The sequence below is a fragment of the Rhinatrema bivittatum genome, chromosome 2 (assembly GCF_901001135.1).
Source record: "Rhinatrema bivittatum chromosome 2, aRhiBiv1.1, whole genome shotgun sequence".
Lineage (NCBI taxonomy): Eukaryota > Metazoa > Chordata > Amphibia > Gymnophiona > Rhinatrematidae > Rhinatrema > Rhinatrema bivittatum.
Window position 1 is genome coordinate 287,825,598 of NC_042616.1, and position 16,094 is coordinate 287,841,691.

The 16,094-nt window shown below is 40.1% G+C and overlaps 1 protein-coding gene across 1 annotated transcript in view; it reads left to right on the forward strand.

Moving 5' to 3' along the window:
* Positions 1-16,094, forward strand: part of CUL1 (cullin 1) — a 359,727-nt gene that overhangs the window by 173,654 nt on the left and 169,979 nt on the right. The window contains exons 12-14 of the mRNA XM_029589582.1: positions 563-611; positions 1,393-1,524; positions 4,166-4,283. Of these exons, the coding sequence (XP_029445442.1) occupies positions 563-611; positions 1,393-1,524; positions 4,166-4,283 (299 nt within the window). The remainder of the gene's footprint in view (positions 1-562; positions 612-1,392; positions 1,525-4,165; positions 4,284-16,094) is intronic.

Genomic DNA, 16,094 nt, shown 5'->3' on the forward strand with positions numbered 1-16,094 from the left:
AAATGTTCCATCCCTTTTATCACTTTTGTCACTTATCTGTACCTTTTCTAGTTCCGCTGTATCTTTCATATCTTCACAATGCTGGAGCTTGAAAGAGGTTTTAAATATGAGTGGTGCTGCTTTTTGGGCTTATTGGTTGCTCTCTTGTGGCAAGTTTTCTTTCATTAAGAAAAATATAAAATTAAAAATTACCTTGGCTATTAAACCAATACTAGTTTATGACTGCAGATAATAAAACTGGAGTAGTCCTAATCTAAATGGCATTACTTGTCAGTTATACAAAAAGACAAGTTTTTCTCTGATTTAAATTTTCTGAAGAAACAGAATAAAACCATCCTGTTTATACAGATGTGTTGATATTTTGCCTGAAAATGACTTTTGTGCCCTACTTTTTTCTACTCTAGTAAACAGATATATACAACTAATAGTTTTCCTGCAAGAATAGGTACAGTTGATATTTTCTCTGCAGGGTAACATAGAATATACGTAATAGCCTCTGTCTCTCTGAATGTTGCTGTTTCTATTGAATTATAATGATTATATTACAATTTTTTGACCCTAGCTCAAAGAATCCAGAAGAAGCAGAGCTAGAAGATACACTTAACCAAGTGGTAAGATACCATTAAGAAAAACAATTTCATGATCATTTACTTAAAATTCTATCAAATTGTTCAATCTGTACCGATCAGATCTTCGCAATCTAGAATGAAGACTGTTAACAGTAATATTAGCAAAAAGAGTTTTTTTTATTTTTAGATAATTCATTGGGTAGATAAAAACCATCAGTAATTGTTTCCTCTTTAGCTCTGACTTTATGAAATTATGTTGAGGGTTTTTAAAAGTTCTACCCCCTGAGCCATTTTCCCCTATTACAAAATTAATTGTATTAAAGGTGCTGCTGTCCTGGTCCTTGCAGGCATAATAAGATGCATACTTTTTATTCAAAAAATGTAAAAAATGATACATTGACAGAATAAAGGAAACATTGGAATAAGACTAAAAAGGGAAAATAATTGAACTAAAAGAAATAAGCAAATCATTATGTCGAACAGTTGAGCAGGTACTGGTGCTTGTTTATTTGTTGATTAGGATTATGTTGTACGCTGCCTGGAGCCTTTGGCAACTCATAAATAAATAAATAAATAAATAAATAAATAAGAACATTAAGCTCTCAAATTAAACCATGGACAACTCTGTGGTAGTTCACATATCTGTGTTCCCTTTTCCTTGATGTTTTGAGGTTCTCAAAACACTTGGTAAAGAACAAGTGTTGACCTTCTAAAGTAAATGTGAGCAAAATATCTTGTAAATTGCTTTGGTGGTCTAATGTTGTATGTCAGTGCAAAGCCTGGGAATTTGTACTGAGTTCTGCAAAATGTTCCACTGTTCCAGATGGTCGTGTTCAAGTACATAGAAGATAAAGATGTGTTTCAGAAGTTCTATGCGAAGATGCTGGCAAAGAGGCTGGTACACCAGAACAGTGCTAGTGACGACGCGGAGGCAAGCATGATCTCCAAACTTAAGGTTGTTGGTGGTTTTCTCTTATTCTTCTTTTCCTTCCACCACCTATCATTGCAGCAATTGTAAAACCCTTGACCAAGAAGGTAGATGGAGCAACGTACCAATTGTTTATTCTGCACCATTCTGTTTTGAGGGTTACATGCAACTTTTCAGTCCCAGAGATTTTGAAAATGTTGCAGAATTGAATAGATGTTTCCATGAATTCTCTGCTCAAAAAATCTAAAGAAAGTGCTGCTAACTTGCAACAAATCAAATTAAACGAAAACCAAGAAAGAAAATGGGTAGAGAGGATGCTTTTAAGTAGGATAAATGGTTAAAATGTAAAGTTTTGAGTCTACTGTGGTCTTTCATGCCTTTTTTCTTACCGCTAATTATGCAGTATATACATTTTTAAATAAAATATAGCCAGATGGACTCAGGATCAATGGGTTATGTGCTCCCCTGCTAGCAGATGGAGACGGAGTCAGGTTTCAAAGCTGATGTCACCCTAGATATATACCCCTGCAGTGACCTCAGCCATCCAGTATCTCTTGTCTCCTAGCAAATGTTGATTTTGCTGTCCCGGTCTGGTCACAGTACTCGTTAGAAGAGGAAATTTTAGTTTTAAATTGGAGAAAGATCAAGTTCCTAGGATGACATTTAATGGTCCTTCCCCCAGCTGAGAATTCCTGAGGTGATTTCCGAGATCTCTCAGAGGTGGGCCTTGGTCTGTCCTGCAAGCTTACTTTCTCAACATTTTGTCAGCTGATAAAGTATCCTCTGTATTCAGCTATATTTTTGGTTTGTTCACACAATGGGTTTATAAAGAAGATGGTATTTGAATAGGGTTATTTGAAAGTTTGCTTACTGTTATCAGTAATCACTGAATGACAGATGTGACTACTGTTCCATTCTTGTCTGAGATTTAGTCTTAAAGATTGATATTTATAATTTTTTCTTTTGATCTATAAAACCTAAAAGTTTCAGGATGTGCTGTTACCAGCAGGAGTAAATATGGTTAAAGGTTGAATTAGTCAAATGTAACTGCAGATTATTCAACACAAAATGTACATTAACATGTATGCATTTTTCTAGAGAGCAATTCTCAATGGTTACTTCTGGTTCTTACCTGGAAATGTTTTTTAAAAATGCATGCCAAAGATCCTGAAATTTTGGGAATTAAAAATTAGGTCAATCTGAGATTGACCTAAGATTAATATTAAGTGTTTTAAAAAGTGACCTCTTTGACAGAGTGGGATTTTCAAATTAGTATGAGCAGAACAAGCTTGAGGTCCATCTCCCGCCCCCCCCCCCCAGCATAATATATTAAAGACAGAAATTTAAAGTAGTATTTTAGCATAGCTGACTAAAACGTTATGATGCATTGTGCGCTATAAAGAAATAGCTTGTTATTGAAGGTAATATTTCATCTGTTATTTTTTCAGGGTAATGTGCAGCAAAGGGAATGATTAAATTTGCAGATGACACATTTATTCAAGGTTGTTAGATCACTAGCTGATTGTGAAAAATTGCAAGAGGACCTTGCAAGACTGGGGGATTGGGCTTCTAAATGGCAGATGACATATAATGTGGACAAATCAAAGTGTTGCATATAGGGAAGAATAATCCAAACTTGTAGGTTCATGATACTGAATTGCATATTAGGTGTCACATACCAGGAAAAGGATCTTGGAGTTCCTTTGGACAGTACCTTGAAATCCTCTGCTCAGTGCATGGTGGCAAATAGAATGTTAGGAATGGAAAATGAAAATAAAAACAGGAATAGAAAGATATGGAAAATAAAACAAAAGATATCATAATGCCATTGTGTTGATCCATGGTGCAACCACACCTTTCGTACTGCATATCGTTCTGGTTTCCCCATCTCAAAAAAAAAAAAAAAAAAAAGAGCGAACTTGTAAAGGTACAGGGAAGGAACATTTTTAGCATTGCAGTCTTGGAAAAGCTACTACTTATCTAGTTATGAGCAAGGAGGATTGGACCTGTTCTGGGATCCTGCTGGGTCCTTATGGCCTGGATGGCCACAAGTTTGGTTTGTCCCAAAATGGCATTTATGTTCTCATCCACCTCTGTTAGGTCTGATTGGAGAGTCTCTGTTTTGTATGCTGCTGTTCCTAGAATCTATCAGGGATGAGAGACATATAATGGACCAAAGGAATTTGCTGGGAAAACTAAAGAGCAAATTCATTTTGTATTTAGTTATTTCTATTTTGGTAGGATGCATTATTATACATTTGGTCAAGAAAGTTGAAATACTACAAGAATTTTTGAAACACAAATACATTTTCAGAATTGACCAAATCATGTAATTATTGGGCAGTGCAGTATACAATCAATGAAGCAGAATTTCCACTTCAGGAATTATTTTGAAGCAAAATAGACAAGGATAGTAGAAGGTTATAATTTTTATTTGCCTGCACTAAAATTACTTGTACTATTTGCTGTAGTCTTAAATGCCTCACAATGGTCTATTTGGTTTTATTAATGCAGCATAAATATATACCTGCATAATCAAGTTAAATAAAGTTTGAGTGTTGTAGTATAAATAGGAATGCAGTCATTTAAGGTTTGGAGTATAGTTCATATGTATCTGTATATGAATCTAAAATACCTATTTGCAAACAGATATTTGTACTTCTTACAGCAAGCATGTGGCTTTGAATATACTTCTAAACTTCAAAGAATGTTTCAAGATATTGGTGTAAGCAAGGATTTGAATGAACAGTTTAAAAAGCACCTGACCAACTCTGAGCCATTGGATCGTAAGTGTTCACATGTCTTGTATTAATTTATAGAATTACATCAATTATAGTACTGTGCTCACTTTATATTTTTCATTAATGTTAAATATATACATTTTTTAACATAAAATTAAAGTTGTCAGCATTTGCTGAAGCACTGCACACAACCAGACTGTATAAAGACTTGTTAGATTATAATATTATTTCTGAGCATTTGGTCAGAAATCTTGTCATTTTTTCCTTAGCTTTTAAATAAGCTAAGTGTTAAATTATTTTATTAGCTTATTTGAAAATGAAACTGAGGCTGAAACCATTTAGTGTAAGTAGTACTGCTCTATAAAGAAGTGTGAAAAAAATTCTTATGAATACCATTTTAGGATGTTAATATACTCTAATTGAAAACTCAAAACCAATATCCGTAAACGGGAGATGTTCCTGTTCATACCCCAGATCAATGCAGACAAGTGGGTTTTGCATCCTTGTCAGCAGATGGAGGCAGAGAATAAAAACTTTGCAGACACTGCTACATAACAGAGTGTCACCTGCAGTCCCTCACTATTTCTCTGTCTCCAGCAGATGATAGAGGTGCATACCTGAAGTCTGGAGTTTAAAAAAAAAGAAAAGTGATATTTAAGTTTAGAAGAAAGAAGATTCCTATGAAGAGGGCTCCCTGAGGCAGAGAGCTATGCTGGATATGCGTGAAATATCTGTCTTTCTCCCCTGCTGTTGAAGCAGAGAGCTATGCTGAATATGCATTGAAAGTGAAGTATCAGGCTTATTTGGTTTGGGGTAGTAACCACTGTAACAAGCAAGCTACTCCCCACTTATTTTGTGAATACAAATCCTTTTTTCCACATTTCCTCTTGCCGTTGTAGCTTAGAGCAATGTTGGAGTCGCATTAACAGTGTGTATGTTTATTGAATAAGGGTATTGTCTCCGGGTAGTAGCCGTCATTCCTGCGAGCCACCATTCGCATCCTCTAGACTTTATGGATCCACAATGTTTATCCCACGCCCCTTTGAAGTCCTTCACAGTTCTGGTTTTCACCACTTCCTCCGGAAGGGCATTCCAGGCATCCAGCACCCTCTCCGTGAAGAAATGCTTCCTGACATTGGTTCTGAGTCTTCCTCCCTGGAGTTTTAAATCATAACCTCTGGTTCTGCTGATTTTTTTTCCAACGAAAAAGGTTTGTCGTTATCTTTGGATCATTAAAACCTTTCAAGTATCTGAAAGTCTGTATCATATCACCTCTGCTCCTCCTTTCCTCCAGGGTGTACATGTTTAGATTCTTCAATCTCTCCTCATAAGTCATTCGATGAAGACCATCCACCCTTTTGGTCGCCCTTCTCTGGACCGCCTCCAATCCTGTCTCTGTCCCTTCGGAGATTCGGTCTCCAGAACTGAGCACAGTACTGCAGGTGAAGCCTCACCAAGGACCTATACAAGGGGATAATCACTTCCCTTTTCTTACTCTATATTCCTCTCTATGCAGCCCAGCATTCTTCTGGCTTTAGCTATCGCCTTGTCACATTGTTTCGCCGACTTCAGATTGTTAAACACTATCACCCCTAGATCTCTCTCCTGCTCTGTGCACATCAGCCCTTTTTTTGTCCATTCAGGGAAGCCCATGTGGTCTCCCGTGGCGTCTCCCTAGCCAAGTGGGAGGCGGTATGGGACACTTTACAACAGTTGCAGCGCCTGCATGCAAATGTTCCAGTTCCCCCTCAGAAGTGGGGATGGGGAAGATACTCAGTTTATTTTGTAGTTCCTAAGAAAGGAGGGACTTTTTGGCCCATCCTTGATCTTCAGAAGGTCAATGCGGTGCTCCAGGTGCTGCGTTTTCCGATGGAGATGTTGTGGACGGTGATTACGGCAGTTTGAAAGGGGGAGTTTCTGGCATCATTGGATCTGACGGAGGCCTATCTCCACATTCTCATAAGAACAAACCATCAGAGATTCCTATGGTTCATGGTGCTAGGGGAGCATTTCTAGTTTCAGGCCCTACCCTTTGGGTTGGTGACAGCGCTGCGGACATTCACGAAGGTGATGGTGGTAGTGGTGGCAGCACTTAGGAGAGAAGGAATCCTGGTTCACCTGTACCTGGACGATTGGCTCATCAGGGCAAAGTTGAAAGTGGAGCATCGTCATTTGGTTCAACGGGCCATGCAACTGCTGCACTCTAACTGGGTGGCGAATCTGGCAAAGTGTCACTTATGGCCATCCCAGTTGTTGGAGTATCTGGGAGCTCAGTTAGATTCCAGAGTTGAGAAGGTGTTTCTGACAATGGAGAGCGTGATCAAGTTGCAGGCACAGGTGCTCCGACTTCTGCAACTTTCGGTTCCCAGAGCCTGGGACTGTTTTCAGGTTCTGGGTTCTATGGCGTCTGTGCTGGAGTTAGTTCCATGGGCTTTTGCTCATATGTGACCCCCATCAGAGGGCGCTTTTATCCCATCGGAATCCATGCTCGGAGGAATTTCAGCTTCCTTTACTGCTGCAGGGTATGTCAGATCCAGTCTCTCTTGGTGGCTGTCTCGTCCCAATTTGAGAAAAGATGGACTTGGAGGTACTGGACTGGGTGGTGGTGACCACGGATGCCAGCCTCAGGTTAGGGATGATTTGTCAAGGGAAATCTGCTCATGGTCAGTAGTGAACAGAGGAGGTGTTCCTGTCGATCAACCAATTGAAGACCAGAGCAGTTCGCAAAGCCTTTTTTTGCCTTTCTTCCACTCATTCAAGGATGTACCGTACGAGTGTTTGCGGACAGTGCTACAATAGTGGTGTACATCAATCATCTAGTTGGGACCAAAATTTGTCTGGTGGCGCAGGAATTGTTTACTTGGGCGTAGAAGCATCTTGCAGGAGTGGCGGCGTTTCATATGGTTGAAGTGGACAACATGCAGGCAATCTATCTCAGTAGACAACAGCTGGATCTGGGGAGAGTGGGAGTTGTCAGCAGAGGCCTTTGGCCTTATACAAGCCAGATGAGGCAGGCCGGAGTTAGACCTCATGGCAGTTCCAGGAAATGCAAAGGCAGTTTGGTTTTACAGCCACCTGAGAGAAGACTGCTCCGAGGGCATCAACACCCTCGGCCAACCATGGCTGACAGAGCTGCTGTTCTGTGTTTCCCCTGTGGCCTCTCATAGGTTGAGTATTGCATTGCATCAAACATCATCTGGGCAAGGTGATTTTCGGGCACCAGAGTGGCTGCACCGGCCGTGGTTTGCAGATCTGATTCATCTTGTGATGGATGGTCCCGTATGTTTGACCCATCTGCACGAGTTGTGGCCGCAGGAGCCCATCTTTTCAGACTGGGCAGATCGCTTTTGTCTTGTAGCTTGGCTTTTGAAAAGCAACGTTTTTGCTTGAAAGGATACTCTGAGCCAGGCAAGGAGTGCTTCCATGTCTCTGGCTTATATCCGGGTTTGGAGAGTATTTGAGTCGTCGTGTTTGCAGAAAGAGATCAGCCATTGCATGTAGAGGGTCTTCAGGTTTTTGTCTTTTTGCAAAGCAGATTAGCTAACGGATTAGTCTATAATTCCCTCTGAGTTCAGGTGGCAGCCTTAGGGTGTCTTCAAGGCAAGATGCATGGAAGAACATTGGCATCTCAGCCGGATGTTGTGTGTTTTCTGAAGGGGGTGAAACACCTGCGTCCTCCCGTCCAGAAGATATGTCCAGCTTGGAACCTTCATCTGGTTCTTCGAGTTCTTTGTGGGTTTCCCCTTCTTTGAATGACCTTACTTTGAAGTCCGTTTTCTTGATAGCCATTTGCTTCGCTAGGAGGATATCTGAGCTTTAAGTATTATTGTGTAGGGACCCTTTCGTATGCTTTTCAGAGGATGGTGTATCATTACGTATGGTTTCTTCCTTTTTGCCTAAGGTTGTTTCCTCATTTCATCTCAACCAGATGGTGGAGCTGCCGCCCTTTCCACATTTGTCGTCAAATACTCCTCTTGCAAGGCAGCTTCACTTATTGGATGTGCAGTGAATTCTCTTGTGGTATCTTAAGGTGATGAATGCCTTTCAGAAATCAGATCATCTTAATTTGTCCTGTTCAGTGGAGCAAAGAAGGGAAATAAAGCTTCCAAGAGCACAATTGCAAGATGGCTGAAGGAGGTGATAAGTTCAGCCTATATCTGTAAGGGCCAGTCAGTTCTGGAGGGGGTTGTAGGCACATTCTACTAGGGCGCAGGCAACCTCCTGGGTGGAGTGTCAACTGATTTCTCTGCAGGAAATTTATTGGGTGGCAACATGGTCTTCACTTCACACTTTTTTTTCACGTAATTTTTATTGAGCATTGATTCATAATACAAAAACAAGCGTGGTCTAGTACAAAGAAACAAAAACAAGAGTAAGGATTGTAAGTGCGACCCACAAAAGTAAACCCAACCCCCCTCCCCCCCCCCCAGCCCTGAGATGCAAAAGAAACAAAAATTGAACAAGAATGTGGATATACAAGTGATCATGAGATCTATTACAATAGGTATGTCTACACAGACTGCAGACAGTACAGGTGTGAAAAGTGTATCCTTCCACAGGTAGCTGTTGAATTTAGCACCCACCAGCCGGATCCATATGAGATAAAGGGCATCCAAATAGCAGTAAAGTGCCACAGGGAAGAAAAAGGTTTAAATTTAAGAGACCGGGATTCCAAACACAGTAAATCATACCACAAGTCACTCGCGGGAGGGAGTATCTCCAGCCACTGTAAGAGGATACACTGCTTCCCCACAAGATAACATTTATAGATAAAAAGGCTGCTAGCTTTTCCCAAGCATCCATTCTCCAAAAGCAAGCCCAGGATATATATCTCAGCAGAACAGACAATAGGTGTTCCCCATCACTGTCCCACAAGGTGAAATATATCCACCCAAAATTTCTGAATATAAGGGCACTTCCAAAAACTATGACTCAACGTTGTCGCTATGTTCACATTTAAAACATTTATCATGAGCAATAATTCCAAACCTAAAGGCATGGACGGACGAATACATCAAATGGTTCAACAGTTTAAATTGAAGTTCTCGAAATACTACCCCTTCGGAGGATCGATATAAAGAATTAACACAAACAGATCATTCTCATCTAGGGTAATCCATAACTCCTTGCCCCAAGCAGTAGCTAAAGAGTCCAGTAACCTGTAGGATTGTACAGATTGTAAAAATGTATACAATCCCAACAGAGTATGCTTGGTATGTATACATACCAAATAAAAATGTTGAAAAGCCCTTGAAGAATATTGGTCCGACTGCAAATGAAAATTGGACATAATATAACTATAAATTTGCAAATAATGAAGGAAATGGTACGGTGTAAACCCCAAGCGAGAGATACAGTAGGTGAATACATGAACCTTTTTAGTACCTAGATTTATAAAAGGTAATAAAGCCTTCTGAGATCTGTCAAGTTCTCTATAAAACGCCACTATATACCTGGGAGAGAAACATGGTTACCTGTAAGTGACATTAAAAATAACCGTTCTCAAGGTAACGACAATAAAACCCTTAAAAATTTCCAAGCAGCCCGAGCTGCTTTAATCCAAAATGATTTAAACAAGTGTAACGAAGAGATGTTCGGGGAGCATGGATAACATATATTAAGGAGCAGGGAGCAACCAATGCTTTCTCCAGTTCCAAGTCAGAGTATAGCCCTTCATTAACTATCCAATCGCCTACTTGCCACAAATTACAAGCCATATTGTAAAAATGAACATTTGGAAACACCCCCCCCCCCCATATCCTCCTTAGGGATCATAAGATGCATGCAGGACATTCAATGTTTCTTCTTCCAAACAAAGTTCAGCCAAATGTGCGAAATCAGCAAAACATTCCTATGGGGAGCATCTACAAGAGAAATAGCAATTTAGGAAGAAGCATCATTTTTATGTGCTATACGTCCCATGAAGGAAACGGGGAAGTGCATCCACTGGTCACATGATTTCCTAAACCCTGCAAATAAGAGGTACAATATTTAATGAATACCACATATCCGGATCTCCATGGACATGTAACCCGAAAGATTTAGGGGCTCCCGAAGCCCATTTATTGGGAAATTCTGCCAAAGTGGTTGAAAGGCCCCTGAGAGATCCAGGGCTTCCAATTTGTCCAGATTAAGACGCAGCCCAGAGAAGCTACCAAAAAGTAAATATTTCCAGGGTACAAGGCAAATATTCTTGAGCCTTTGGCAGAAAAAGTAAAGTATCACCTGCAAATAAAACCTTACGAAAAAGAAATTTATTTAAGGTCTTGTCCCCGGAGAGCATAACGTTAAGTGTTGACACTAATGTTTCAAGAGTCAAAATAAATAATAATGGGGACAATGGACACCCCTGTCTGGTTCCTCTAGTTAAGGGAAAGGCTTGTGAAAATTAATTACCCATAATCTCGCCTCCGGGTTGGAATATAATACTTGAAGTAAGAAACCTTGAAACCCATACCGGGGTAAAAAAAAAATGTTCCAAAAAAAGTCCACTCATCAAAACTGATTAGAACAGGGTCTAAAAACCCCCAGTCGTTTCCAGTTTTCCAATAGTGTGAGGACCCATCTAACATTACCCCTGCTCGTCTACTGTGCACAAAGCCTACCTGTCCCTCATTAATCAGGGATGGCATGATCAGCTTACGCCTATTGGCTGTTTAGCATAAAGCTTAATATCTAAATTTAAAAGAGAAATGGGCCGATAAGATGTGACCAGTGATAGATCCTTCCCTGGTTTGGGCAGGACTATTATATTGGCACTTATTATTATTTAGAACTTTTTTATACCGATATTCGTGGGTACATCATATCGGTTTACATGGAACATGAGAGCATTGTACAAGGAACAGGGTACTTTTAAGAGAACCAGGCATACAGCATGACAAGACCATAGTATTAGATAGCATTTTAAGAACCATGGGTGCCTTCACTGAGAATTTTATAGAATCTAGCCATTAGATCATCAGGGCCCAGAGACTTTCAACAATGGAAGCTCTGCAATCACGTATTGAATTTCTTGAATATGTATGGATTTATTCATGGCATCTACTTGGGTTGGGGACAACTGAGGAAAATGTACTCATCCCAAAAACGTTTCCATAGTCTCGAAATCACTATCTTCAGCAGAATACAATTGCTGGTAGTAATCCACGAACACTTTATTGATCTCCTGAGAGAAAGTAAGGGAAACACCCTAGAACTAGCAATGTTAGTAACAAAAGAAGAGGAATGCTTAGTCCTCACCAAATTTGCCAGCATTCTCCCAGATGTATTACCATATAAGAAAAATTTATGCCATAAATTAGCAAGGGAAGAAGTGGCCTGATGATGTGACTTATCATTTAAGAGTTTGGAGGTTGCCCAGAATTTCCATTGGGTTTCTTGAGAATGATCAGTGATCAAACGACCTTGCAGTTTACGAGTGAGGGATTAACTATCATGATCAAGCTCCTTTTTCCGTTTGATAGTATAGCTAATGATTTCACCCCTAAAAACTACCTTGGCAGCCTCCCAAAAAAGAACAGGATCTGCCATATGAAGATGATCATTTGTCTCATAATCTTCCCATTTCTTAACTAAAAAGGTCTCAAACTCTCTGTCTTGAATCAACCATCTGGGCTTCCTCCAGTCCATCTTCCCTGAAAAAGAAGTTAGATTATTTAATACACAGGTGACATGTCCATGGTCAATCAGGCCTAATATGATAAGCGTGAAGGAAAATAGGACTCAGAAATAACAAAATCTATTCTGGATTTGGTGTCATGCGCCCTTGCAATATGAGTGAACCCCACTTCCCCAGGATGTAAGATACACCATGAATCTAGAAGATGTAACTGCTTAAGAGAAAAGGAATAACTTTATGGCACCCATAACAGAAAAGGGAGAATGAGATTGCTTATCTAACTCCCCGTGAACAATGCAGTTAAAGTCCCCTCCCATAACTAAAGGATCCCATCCCAAAGAATCCAACACAGTGATAATTTTAGAAAAAAAAACCCATGGTCATAGTGGTTGGAGGCATATACAGAAGCCAATCTAATAGGCCTGCCGAATAGCTAGCCACTGATAGCCACGTATCTGCCTTGAGGATCAACACAGCCTGTGAACGTTGAAAAGCCACATTGTGATTAAACAAGATGGTCACGCCACATTCTTTAGAGGTCCCTTGTGCCGCAAAGACCTGTGACACCCATCTCTTTCGGAGCTTGGAGTGTTCCTGGTCTGTCATATGAGTTTCTTGCAGAAATGCAAATTGGCACTTCAACCTATTTAAGTGAGACAGTACTTTTTCCCTCTTAACAGGGGTTCCTAGGCCAGCTACATTCCATGTAATAAAATTGTGACACCCCCCACTGCAAGTAAAAAAGGGTATAAACAGGAGGAAGTCCTCCAAATGCGCACAAAAATATGAGATCCCCACACCCATGTCACACAATTGCAGTTGCGCAAACTCCTATCAGCAAAAGAAATACCAAGTGTTGATTGCCACCATCCACAAAGAACAGGCCAGGGCAAAAAACCCCATTCCCTCCCCTCATCCAACCCCCCCCCCCCCACACACACACACACATATATTCAAATTCACAATCACCTATGCACAGGTGTGAGATGTAACAGATATTGATAAGATAAGATAACAAGATAAGTCTTCATGCACCAAACATGGAAGTGACGACTTTGCTGATTTCTTCAACAACAAAATATCTCATCTAATCCAATTCAACTTAACCAACAGCAAACAGAACACCAAACTTAACAACAAGATAACCTCATCATGGTCAAACTTTGACACTGCCTCTACCATTGAAATTCAATCTATAATAAATAAAATGAACCCCGCCAGCCATCCATTAGACAACATCCCAATAACAACCCTCAAATCAATTGAACCTACCATATCAAAAACCATCACCAAAATTGTCAATTTATCACTGACCGAAGGCAACTACCCTAAATGCCTCAAATCTGCTGTCATCAAACCAATCCTTAAAAAGAACAACCTAGATCCGGAAACCCTTTCCAACTACCGTCCCATATCAAACCTTTCGTTCATAGCCAAAACCATAGAAAAAGTCGTACACACTCAACTAGATGACTATCTGGAGACAAACAGCATCCTACCTCCATCCCAATATGGTTTTAGAAAAAACCTAAACACAGAATCTCTCCTCATCTCTCTAAATGACATTATTATAAGAGGCTTTGACAAAGGTGAAAAATACTTGCTCATTCTTCTTGACCTTTCAGCCGCCTTCGACACAGTGAACCACAATATGCTATTGGAGCGACTATCCCAAATTGGTTTAACTGGCAATACCTTACGTTGGTTTTCTTCCTATTTATCTGATCGAACATACCAAGTATTAATCAACAACAACCTATCAAAAATAATCAACCTCAACACCGGAGTCCCTCAAGGATCAGCTTTATCAGCCACCCTTTTCAACATCTACCTTCTCCCCATTTGCCAACTACTAAAAGAATATGAAATCACACACTTCCTCTACGCTGATGACATTCAGCTCCTCATTCCCATACAAAATTCGATTGAAGACACCTACAAGAAAACCTCAGAACTACTTATCTCAATCAAACATCTCCTAAATTCCCTGAAACTCATAATCAACTTTGACAAAACTGAAATAATACTCATGGATAAAAAACCCAATCCAACTCTGCCACCCCTGACAATACTTGACAAACAAATGATAACTATACTCCCTACCACCCACACCAGAAACCTCTGAGTTATCATTGATAAAGAACTTTCTTTCAAGAACCACATAGCAAATAAAACTAAAGAAGGATACCACAGACTCCTAACCCTAAGACACTCGAAACCATTTCTCAACCCCTATGATTTCAGAACTGTACTTCAACTTCTTATCTTCTCCACCTTTGACTATTGCAACTCCTTACTAATTGGAATACCTTTTTCATCCCTCAAACCACTCCAAATACTGCAGAACTCAGCCGCCAGAGTCCTAACTGGAACAAAAAGAAATGAACACACAACCCCAATATTGACCTCACTTCACTGGCTCCCTATTACTGCACGTATTGCTTACAAATCAATGACCAGAATCCACAAAATTCTAAACAATGATCATCAAGGTCCTTAACACCCTAAACATAATCCCTCAAAATCCTCCCAGAAACCTATGCTCTAATAACTCAGGCTACCTAAACATTCCCCCTATCAAAGATGCACATCTGGCAACCACAAGAGAAAGAGCCTTTTCAATTGCTTCACCTAAACTTTGGAACACCCTACCTAAATTCCTGAGAACCCAACACGACCTAAAAATATTCAAAAAGGACCTAAAAACACTAATGTTCCGCAAATTCAACACTGACCCTCAGACGTCTGATCATTCCAACTCTCAACTGAACTCTCAGTTATAAACATCTTAATACATTCTCTTCACCCTGAACTGCATACCCTCCTCTTCCAACCTAATAATGCTCTCTGGACTTGATATGCTTATTTCTGATATTGTTCAAATTGTTTTTTATTGTTGCACAACTGCTAAGAAAATGTATAACGTTCACATTGTTTTTTCTGTTACACAACTGCTAAGAAAAATGTATATTTTTGTAAACCGTTATGATGGCTCTACCGAATGACTGTATATAAAACTCAACAAATAAATAAATGTCAGGGTGCCGCCTCCCCTGTACATCACATAAAAAAAAAAAAAAAAGGGAGAACTATACGGCAAAGACAACATACCCTCTCCAGTGGTTATCTTGTCTGAGGTCAGTCACAATACTGAGTAGTCCAGGAAGGATACTACCAAGCCAGGACTTAAATATAAATGGAAAAGTAATTTAAAAGGTAGAACAAACATAAGAGCGTTCCGGCACTCAATAGCTGAGAAATGCTGAAAAGCATGGCGCACACCAAAAAAGAGAGAGAGAAAGAAAGGGAAAAAAATACAAAGTAGTCCAGGTTCAACTATATAAAAGACAAAATAATCCCCCCAGTAGAGGCTTAGTTCAAGGTCTCTGCTCAGAGCCCTGAAAAGGGGAAAGACCTCCTTAGTAAAGACGTAGGTAATGATCCTTTCTCAAAGCCACAACAGAAGCTCAACTCAAAGTCCCACAGCAGAGGTGCAGCTCATGATCCCTTCTCGATCTACGAAGAGGGAGAAAACCTCCACAGCTGAGGTGAAGTTCATGCTCCCTTCTCAGAGCCACAGTAAAAAGAGAGTGCATGCTCTCACATCAGAATTGCAACTCCTGTTCCCATCGTAGAGCCACGAATAGGAAGTGGACCTCCACAGCAGAGGTGCAGCTCCTGAACCCTTCTCTGAGCCCCAAAAAGTAAAAGGCCCTTCACAGCAGAGAAGTAGCTCATGATCTCTTCTCAGAGCCTCGGAAAGAGTGCCACCACAAAAATTTCATCTCAGACTCCATTCTGAGTGCCACTCCAAAAAAAAAAAAGATTTAAAAAAAAAGTCTACGTACACCAACTTATTATGCAAGTTGGTCACAAACACTTGTACTTCCTCATCAACATGAAAATCATAGCGTTGGCCCTGGTGCCAAATGCGGAGTTGTGCTGGATATTGCAGGGAGAAGTGAATATCAAGTTTGACCAAACTCGAACAAACAGCAGAGAATTCTCTGCATTTTAACATCACACCATTTGAAAAGTCCTGGACTATAAGTATTCTTTGATTCTTATAAAGTAAATGCTTTTTCTTATATATAAAAAAAAAAAGAAAAGGTTGGAGGATCATGCCTCTATATGAAAAATGGGAAAGCTTAGCAATTACAATCCGGGGCCTGGGTCTCCCTGGCTCCTTAGGTCCTATGCGGTGGACTCTTTCGAAAATCATTTTACCTTGCAGA